The 10,329-nt window shown below is 46.3% G+C and overlaps 1 protein-coding gene across 10 annotated transcripts in view; it reads left to right on the top strand.

The window, feature by feature from the left end:
• The first annotated feature begins 1,652 nt into the window (after positions 1-1,652).
• Positions 1,653-10,329, top strand: part of LOC105567601 (actin-binding LIM protein 2) — a 36,247-nt gene continuing 27,570 nt past the window's right edge. For 3 of the 10 annotated variants that reach the window (XM_012022576.1, XM_012022578.1, XM_012022573.1), the window contains exon 1: positions 8,039-8,884. In XM_012022576.1, the coding sequence (XP_011877966.1) occupies positions 8,785-8,884 (100 nt within the window). In that variant the 5' untranslated portion in view covers positions 8,039-8,784. Of the gene's footprint in view, positions 1,869-7,913; positions 8,885-10,329 lie in introns of those variants that run through there. The other 7 variants (XM_012022583.1, XM_012022575.1, XM_012022577.1 and 4 more) reach the window with 6 other exon arrangements.

The following is a 10,329-nucleotide window of genomic DNA, read 5'->3' as shown; positions in this document are numbered from 1 at the left end:
TTAGCTGCTGTTCGGGCCCTTTTACCATAAGAAATGGATTACCGACTGCAACTTTAGTTCACTGAACGGCACAAGAGGGCAGCTGCTTAGATCTCAGGGATGTTGCAGGCAAGTCGAAAACTTGTTCCACTTACAGACATCACGCGGAGAAAAATAATTTGCTAACACAATATATCTTATGTAAACTTAAGTAAATTTTGTCTGTTATTTTATGATAAAGTTATTTTCTCTTCTATGAACAACTATGTGTTAAGAACACTAATTTTGTTGAAAAATTATTGTGCGAAATACTTAGCTAAAGAAATAAAATAATTTCTGTTCTATTAAACGTTCTCTTGTAATGGTGAATAATTTTAATAATGTATAATGAAGAAATTTTCGTATCGTCATCACGTTAATATCAAATATGCAGTATTCAAGTAGCAGCAACAGTTTCTCTGCAATAGCAAAATTATTTTTTTTCGTGCGTATTATTGAAAGTCTATAATTATAAAATAATGTGTGGTGTAAAAATAATAAACAAAAAGTAAACATTCTTTATTTTTGTTTACTTTTTGTTTATTATTTTTACACCACACATTATTTTATAATTATACTTTCAATAATACGCACGAAAAAAAATAATTTTGCTATTGCAGCGAAACTGTTGCTGCTACTTGAATACTGCATATTTGATATTAACGTGATGACGATACGAAAATTTCTTCATTATACATTATTAAAATTATTCACCATTACAGCGGAACGTTTAATAGAACAGAAATTATTTTATTTCTTTAGCTAAATATTTCGCACAATAATTTTTCAACAAAATTAGTGTTCTTAACACATAGTTGTCCATAGAAGAGAAAATAACTTTACAGGATAATCTTCAAGGTTGCCAGCAATAATTAACAACTTCAAGTTTAATAATTGACCGTATCTGGCTATTTTAATGTAACAGACTCGCTCCGAAGCGAGTCTGTTACATTAAAATAGCCAGATACGGTCAATTATTAAACTTGAAGTTGAAAATAACTTTATCATAAAATAACAAACAAAATTTACTTAAGTTTACATAAGATATATTGTGTTAGCAAATTATTTTTCTCCGCGTGATGTCTGTAAGTGGAACAAGTTTTCGACTTGCCTGCAACATCCCTGAGATCTAAGCAGCTGCCCTCTTGTGCCGTTCAGTGAACTAAAGTTGCAGTCGGTAATCCATTTCTTATGGTAAAAGGGCCCGAACAGCAGCTAAGACCCACCCTGTATGTATGTATATTTTATCATGCAATTTATTCTCGAAATTGTCATATACATCGTTCATACACCTATTACAGAGATCGCTAATTACATGAAACGAAACCAACGTGTTGAAAATTAATACGAATTCTATTCAACGTATCTACCACAGTATCCTTCCCCTAACGTATGAGTTTCATTTCGCGTACCATCTTTTATCAAGAATCTTTTTCCTCGAGAACGGCAGAAAATCTCGCAACGCGAAACTTTTGTGACGGAACAGCGCGAAGTACACCTTCTGCCTCGCGAGAATTGAGATACTCCGAGGAGGAAAGACCCTTGCACTTGGAACACTTGGCCGCGCGGTCGTTCGAATCTCGCGCCCGCGACGCGGCCGGCGCGCCGCGCGCACGCGCGAGCTGCGCGCCGCGCTCGGCAGTCGGCACGGCTCGGCGCCGCAATGTCGGCCGTCCTGCGTACCGTGGCAGGAACGTCGCTCGCCTTTTTCCGCGATTTCCTAAGTGAAACGCGCGTCGCGCGCGCCCGCTCCGCCGTCCAGCGACCCGTGCCATGAACGCGTGATCCGCGCGCGACGAGGGTACCGCCGCCGTTCCGCAGCTCGCAGCACGCGCCGCTCCCAAAGATGGGTGAGTGACGAGACATTCCGCGAGCGCGAGATCGGCCGAACGCCGGCTGGGCGCCCCTAGCTTCTCCGCTCTCCCTCGCTCTCCTCCGTCTCTCCCTTTCCTTCCTCGTCCGCGCCTCCTCTCCCGCGTCGGCGGACCGCGGGCCCCGGCGCGGAGTCCCGCCGACGCGAAGCGCCACGGGCGAGGAAGCGAGAGAGAGAGGAGGACGGGCAAGGAATGCGGCGTCCGATCGTTCGCTCGCTGCATGGGAAGCGGAATACGCCCCTGCGCCGCGCGGTTTCCGTCCGATTTCCACGCGAGAGCGCTCGTCCCTCTCGGGCGATCCCGAGACGCGGCGGATGTTTTCCGAAAGGCTCGTACCGCGAACTCACTCGGTGGTCTATAAATAGGTGAATCCGTCGGTTTGACGTTTTCTAGGGCGAGCCGCCCGCCCCCCTCCGCCCCCTGCGTATGTACGCGCCATGCGTAAGCGTGTCCCCCTTGCCTCTTGTGTCGTCCCTTTTCTCCCCCCCCCTCCCCGCCCCTTGTTCCTCCCATGCGTGGGTTCTCTCTCTCTCTCTTTCTCGCTCTCGCTCGCCGCCTTCGGTCTTCTCTTCTCGTTTCATATATCGCTCGCATTTTACGCGACGCGCTCGTCCGAAGAATCTCGCATCGTTCGATCCCGATCGCTCTCGTTTTCTCCCTTTTTCTCCGTAGCGTCTTCCCTACCCCCCCCCTCCTTCCCCCGTCTCCGCCGACCTTCTTACGCGCTAGGAAAACGATCCTTTTCTTGCTCCTCTGTTTCTGGCTCGTTCGCGTCGCATTCCCGACAATCAGGTTTCTGTGAAAATTCTGGTTGCACTTGATTAACTCGCTCCGTCTTCCTTTCCCGATTGTCCGCCCGTCTTTATTTCCAGATCCGTGTACTCCGTTTCAGAGTTCACCAAGCCCAGATCTGTCGCGGACAGAAATGTACTCCAGGCGATTTTTATCGAAACGAAAGCGTTTGTCGGATCAATGTGTACCATCTGAAAACTGAACGGGTACACGTGCGTAATTAGGAGAACACGGCACGTGGTCTTGGATGTCCGATAATTAAACGTTTCGTGTTCATTATCGGTAACAAAGTAATCGAGGCGTTATTTGATTATATGCCACATTTGAGCAAGCTGTAGTAAGCAATGTATAAAATGTCGGAGGTAGCCGCGCATTAATTAATCATTTAACCGTCAAAAATACGTTATTTTTAACCGAGCTAACCAAAATGTCGAGATTATCAGTTAATTGGAGCGTCGAAAATGAATTACGAACCGACTGACGTGAAAACACCAGTTGGTTCTCCTTCGAGAACTCCAAGTGGATGGCACTTGTGCAGTAAGGAACCAGGTGCCGGCTCGAATATTTTGGCCTCAGTTTAGCATCGTATAATTTTTGAATTGGGAGCAATGGGGTCCAACTAAGGTCTTCGAGAAAATATGTCGAATTTTTTACCTCGGATAGGCCTGAAAATGGCCGCTGTTTCCCTTTTAGCAGTCGCGAGTGTAATCAGCAGAGGTTCAGTAGATCCTCTTCGGCCTAAGAGGTTTCAAAGAGGATGAAATATTTTATTACACCCTCTTTGAGTGTTAGAATGGGGTTAAACACAATTTTTTTACTCATCTGGGCCTCAAGTTGGAGTTTCAAACCGTCTCCGAGGTTCAAATGAAGATAGGATAGAATTGAGGCCCATTCCGGGACCGGGAATACTCGACTCGAGCCATTTTTAGTTCTGTATCGTAAAGTGATCACGAAGACTTAAGCCAACGGCGCACGGTACTATTTTTCCTACTGGATGCAGAGTTTTAGATCAGGCGACTTAAGGCTAAATCCTGATTGGCTCTCGTAGGCAATCCAGTTGGCTTTGCAGTAGGTTTTCAACTTTTACCTGTAAAAAACCACATGACACAAATGGCATTTTATTCGAGGAATACAGTTCGGTGTTTGAGGTAACATTAGAGGGTAGAATTTTATTTCAAATGCACATACAATACGTGGAATCTTGCACCGGAGAATTATAGTTCGATCATTATATTCGAGATGATCGGCACAGAATTTTATTTATATTCCAATAAAGTTAAATCAGGATTATTTGGCACAAATCAAATAAGAAACGCCCAGTTTTATCCCCGAGCGAGATGTGGGTAGCCCAATAATTTTAATCTAATATGTTTAATTATATCGGCACGTTCTCTCCGGCGGAGACGCGGAGCTTCCGAAGTCGGTTCCGCATTGCGGAGCTGACGTCCGAGTGTTTTCACCGTTCCGATCCGATCGCGCAGCTTCGCGCTATAAATAAGACCGTACAATGCGCGCCGCAAGTTGCATGGAAGTGCAACTGATTGCAACGCGCCTCCGACAATTCGTGAATGCCGGCACGTGCCGATTACTCGTGAATAGGCGTCGCTAATGGCACCGTTGACGCTTTCGCCTGGAAATCGCAGTTAATTTACCACCGCTCGGCGCCTCGAAGCGACTCGATGTCGATACATCGCTGTTATGCCGCGCTGTGGAGAAAACGTTCCCGTTTCCCCGCGACGAGATATCGAACGAGAGATCGTACGAATTTGAAGGACGCCACTCGCCCGCTTAGCGGTTTCTCCGTCAAATCTTTCGGGTATCTGCTTTGACTCTTGATATCGCGACGCAACGCGATTCATCCGCGCGATTCGCCACGCGGATAGATGGAACGAAGCCGCGTCCGCTCGCCGCGATCGCGCCAATTGTTCGCGATCGCAATTACGGCAGGACCGGTTGTCTACGGAGGAGCCGGCGACCCCGACGAGACGCCAACGGGCACGTAATTCGCTCGCTGCAATTGTGCATCTCCCCGCCCACCCACGCGACCGCGAATGTTCTCGTTGTCTCTTCTATTGTACTTTACGCGAGACGGAAAGCTCGAACGGTCCGAGTCTACTTTGGATGATCTATAACTTGTGTCGAGTCCCGCTAGGATAGAACAATCATAATTAATAAAATGTAATAACATTATGTACATAAATACACGGAGAGAATTTTCTCTTAAAATTTACTCTGAAAATCGCGGGACACCATTTTACTAGTAGAATTTTAAAAATACGTTCCACGATTACATGATTTTCAGGGTCAATTTTACGATAAAATACTCTGCGTGTATAATATAAAATCTATAAAAAAAAACCGTTTTAAAAAAGGTAACAAAAGACGCCAAGTATAAGCGCGCGATCCGAATAAGAACTGTATGATTTAATTAGTTGGGAATATTTTATATTACCACAAAACATTTCTACCTTCTCTACAAAAATATCTTCTTTACAAAAATAATGATTTCTGTGTTCTCTGAAAAGTTATCTTCTCTACAAAAGTATGTCCCCAAAAGTAGTGATATCAACAAATTGCGCCACATATAATGGATATTTATACAAGCTAATTGTTTTATTAGTTTTTGATACTAAATGTTATATCCTAAAAAATCAAATTGAAGATTTTATAGAAAGAAAAAAAACAAAATAAGATGACAACCTGGAAGCCACGTGGGTCAAACTTATCCTTTCGCAATCGGCATACCAAAAATCTCTCGTGTCGAAAATAATCGGCTGCGCGGCGGGCGGATTTAGCCATTTATTCGTGTCGTGTCGGCGCGAGCTCGTTCGCCGATCACTTTACGACAGTACACGATCGTAACCCCGATCCGCGACATTACGTGGTCGTCGATCTCGCAATGTACTACACCTTACGCGAAGACTTTACACGTGAGTCGGCCATTTCACGCACGAGGAGGCGTTTACATAATAGATCAGTTAACGGCGGGGCGCGTGAATGCGGTGTAACGATATCGACGCGCGATATTGATCCTCCACCTCGGTTTCCATTGACACGTTTACGGGCACGAGGCTCCCCCCGAGCCCTCGAAGGCTGCCGGTGTCTCGCACAAAACTGCAAACGCCGCTGATCGATACGTGTCCCCCAAACTGCACCTCTTCAGGGGGGAATCCCTCCTCGGTGAAGACCCTAATTGTTGTCGGCGGGAACGTCGAGCACGGAAACGTCGCGAAGCCCACCTAATTCTCGTACTAAATTTCTCGTCAATTCCTTGAAGAATCGCAATTTCTCTATAAATAATATAACGATTAGTTTTTGACTAATAATTGTCCCTCTCGAAGATTACCAAACGCGTCTTTCGAGCCAAAGTGACGTTCCTGCGAAAGCCTCTTCTTCAAAAATATATTTGGCGGCGTAAAAATGGTAACTGTCGTCAATCTGGAGTTGTCTAGTTCTACGGTTTCGAGGAAGAAATTAGATTATCCAGTTGAAAGGGCACTCGCTTCCTGTACGCATCCTGGATCAATATTCCAGAGCGCTTATTAGTGCATATGATGCACACCGTGCATCGACTTGCACCGTCCTCTGACTCGGGAGTTGTAACGCAATTCTAAAGTTGTACGACAGTTACGATATAATATTCATTTATTAGCGGGATAAAATTATAAGTAGCGGCTGTGTCTTTCTTTCCGGAGCGTGGATTTTCGTCTGTCGTACGATAGAATTTTAAACGTGTTGATTGGCTGCTGGATAGAAAATTTCTAGATACTCGAGAATTTTACTATTCTGTAGCCAATCAACACGCTTAACAATTTTGTCCTACAGCAAATGAAAGTCCACCCCGACACTGCATTGTAATTTTATTCTTGTGTCGAGAAGCTGCCGCGAGAAGTCACTTGTTTCGGGAATTTTTCGGATAATCGATTTGATTATTGAAATATTTATCACGTTAATTGAAGGAACCAGGCAGCCTCGGAAAAGTAACGTTATATTTCTCATTTCGGTAGTAATCGTATAATCCTATTATATGCGAAACTAGTTTAAGCTGACGGAATTAGGGCGCGGCATGTGTATTTAATGATAAAATTGTGACAGGCGCTGGACACTTTCCCAGCTAACTGGATTAAAGCTTTATGCAATAATTCCATTTATAAATTACTCTTAAATATAGCTTCGCATAATCTGAATGCCGTTAATTCTGTCCGGTCTTTCTCTCTTCGCAAAAAGCGATCGCACTTTTAATGCACGTACACTTCAGATTTTTCGAGGAGGGAAAATAAATTTCAGGCTTTTAAAAAATTTCGCGAACTTTAGAAAACTTCAAACGTAGAGAAAAGATCTCTATTATGAGATAGCAGGTTTTCAACGCCCAAATTCAATCACAAATCTTTTTTCGCAACGATTACACAAACTAACAATGACTTTTTCACTAAACAGATTTCACTCCAAGAGCAATAAATTCATGGTGGAATCAACAGATAATGTCTATTAATTTAACAAACTATCTCATATTAGGAGTCTATCTCATAATTGGAAACTTTTCTCCAACAAAAATCAAAATTCAATAAGTTATTATATATAATAGAAACAAAGGAACATAGAAGGGTTAGTGAACCACGTTAGTGTTGTTGCTAAATATATATTATAGGTTAAATGACTTTTCACAATGATGACATCTACATTATGACATCGGATTGACGCACACACGCTTAGTTATATCTTCTATTGGGAGTGGGTTTTATTGTTCTCAGTCTACATATTTCAACGTGGAACAATGAGAACGGGAAGCGCGCCACATCAATTAATTCAACATCTGAATACTCGAGAGAGAGTTTCATCAAACCATCTCGCTCGGTTTCCACCTGATTGCAGCGAGATATCAAAAATTTATTCATTTATTTTAGACGCAGTAATTTATTTACACGTCTGGACTTTTGTGACGAATTGTCCAGCGATTTATTTTTGCAATTTATTGTCCCATCATTCTACCCCGAGGACGACTTTATTCCAGGTCGAAACGTTTGTCATTGTTTATTTAAAGTCGAAAAATATGTTTAACATCAACACCTAGTTCGGCACATTAGCCCTAAGACTCTTTTCGGTCCTTCTTTTCAGTACCTGAACAACTTCTCTCGACACATTCCGGAAATACCAAACACAAAGTTCAGTCTGCCAATTTACAAACATATTTTCCTAATCCGTCCGAGGTGACTGCGAATGTCATTGTCCGCAAAAGTACGTTAAGCACTGGACGGATTACCGGAGGCAGGGAGACGTGGGAGAAAGAAACGGTTGCGGCAAGGTACAAAGCGCAGAGTGAAGAGGTGCAAAGTCGCCTCGCGAGATTAGGCTCTCAGGGCGGAGTCGACCGTGAAAGTGAGCATTATCTACCGTACCGGTTGACAATCGGGACTCGACGAGGCACGAATCTCCTCGCACTGGCAGCGGCTGGTCGGCAGTCGACGATCGGCAGTCGCGGCGACCGTGTCGCGTCCAAGTTCCTCGCGCCGTTCGGAGCAAGTGTCTCGGAGAAGAAGATTCGGTATTCGTTTCTCGGCGAACAGTCGGTCGGTTAGTCGTCTGAAAATTCCTACGGGGCACGAATCTCGCGCGCACGTTACGTGCGAGCCGAGTTATTTTTCTCGCACGCCAAAACGAAAACTAGCCGAGCTATTATCGACGCGCACCGCTCTCGGCAAACAACGCGTAATCGTCTTCGGCGAAATTGATATCTCTGTAATCTATCGACGATGCCACATTGCACGACGCTCGGTTCGTGACGATATATACGGGGTGTCGTGAACGAAATACAAAACTCTCGAGCAAGAGTCCCGGAGGTGGACCAGTCTAGACCGCGGGTGCTGGTCGACGGGTTCCGTTGAAACGACCTCGCGGTAGATCGGCGGCGACCACCTGGACCCAGGAACCGCGAATCCAGATCGGCGACGGGAACGCGCGGCGATCGTCTCATTGTAGGCGGCTCGGCGCTATCTTATCTCGACATCGCGCGGCTCGCAAAGCAGGCGCGGAGAAGGCGCGTGTGCCGGCGCGGCTCGTGTCCCTGGGAGTTACGCAACGCCAGGCAGCAGGCGGTAGGACGATGAAGTCGAAGACGAGTGCGAGCGAGAGCCTGATAGCGAGTGAAAGCAGGGCGGGCAGAGACGGTGCCGACCAGCACAAGCAAAAACCGATGAAAAAGGGTAAGGATCGGATGCTGGGCCGGCGGATCGCCGAGTCACTTCCGTCGCTTCTATTCCGCGGGCATCGTGACGAAACGAACGGGGCCCCCGCTCTTTTACCCCGCGTCCGATCTGCCTTCGCTGATGACAATGCGACTAAATGAAAAGCGCAAATTGATTCCCAACGACGCGCCGTTACTTTCGAAGGTCCCGCAGTGTGACACGTTCGGATGAATCAGCGGCGTTCAATGGGCTCTCGACGCCTCTCGAATCATCCTACGATATCGTTATCTTTTAATTTGGTAATCGTTCTCCATTACCACTATCTCATCGCGCCTGTTTGCATAATGGCTCGATGGACATCGTAAATACGAAAAGTCGGGCGGGCTTCGCCCACCCGGGGCGATAAATGCTGAATGAAGCGTGCGTCGGGATATTTATTGTATCAATATTCATTAATCTGCGAAATCCATTAGCACTATTATCGCGTCGGCGGACGCGCATTAATTTCCAACAAACTGTTAATTAAACGTGAAATAATCGCGATTCCTATTAGATCTTTGGTCGCGGCGATTCGCGGAATCGAGCGGCACCGCGACCGAGATCTCTCGGTCGAGAGTCCCGAGGCGCGATAACGCGGCATCGGTTCCGCCGACCGACACGGTATTTTACGACGTCCGCGCCGATCATCCGTCCCCGTCTTATCAGCTCGCCTCACGACTGGTTTAACGTATCGCGGCGACACGGCTCGACGCTTAAATTACACGACGCGGGGAGCACCTCGCGTGGCCAACACGCGGGCCGCGGTATCCGGCGGGATCCCGCCGATATTTGCATATTACGACGGCTGCCTCCCGGCCACGAATATCCCCCCCGTCACGATTCCCGCCGCTCGTGACGGGGCGAAATCCGGAGGAACGCGGCGCGGCGCCGAGGACACTTTTAACCGTCCCGACGCCCCGACGAGGAAAATGCATTCCACGGGGCGATAGAAACCGCCTGTCGGAATCCCGTTCGGGGCCCTCGCTTTGCGTGCCGACCGTGATCGCTTTCACGATTATCTGTCCGTCGACGTACGGACGTTCTGCAGCGCGCCCCCGAATTAATATATCAAACGCGTTTAAATGCAAATTTGGCGCGTGTTGCGGGCAAAAGAACACAGTCGCGAGAGAAATCGTAATGATTACTTGCGAAACATTGTCCCGGTGGGAAAACGTTTGAGAGCGCAAAGTGCTCGTTTCCCGTTGACGCAGCGTTGACACGCGGTAGAGTAAAGCCAGTGTTACACCACAGGCTGCGGGCTTGGTCGAGGTTCGGTCGTGGAAAGTCCACACGGCGGGGACTTTCTCTTAAAATTTATCCTGAAAATCATGTAATCGTGGGACGGCATGGCATTTCGAAGAACTTTGAGTTTTTTTTTTTCAATTTTTCCATACATTTTACCAGTAATTATAGAGGAAAGTTCC

This window comes from Vollenhovia emeryi, unplaced genomic scaffold (assembly GCF_000949405.1).
Source record: "Vollenhovia emeryi isolate VEMERY1.0 unplaced genomic scaffold, V.emery_V1.0 DF939136.1, whole genome shotgun sequence".
Lineage (NCBI taxonomy): Eukaryota > Metazoa > Arthropoda > Insecta > Hymenoptera > Formicidae > Vollenhovia > Vollenhovia emeryi.
The sequence above is the reverse complement of the archived record's forward strand: the minus strand, read 5'-3'. Positions and strand labels throughout refer to the sequence as shown.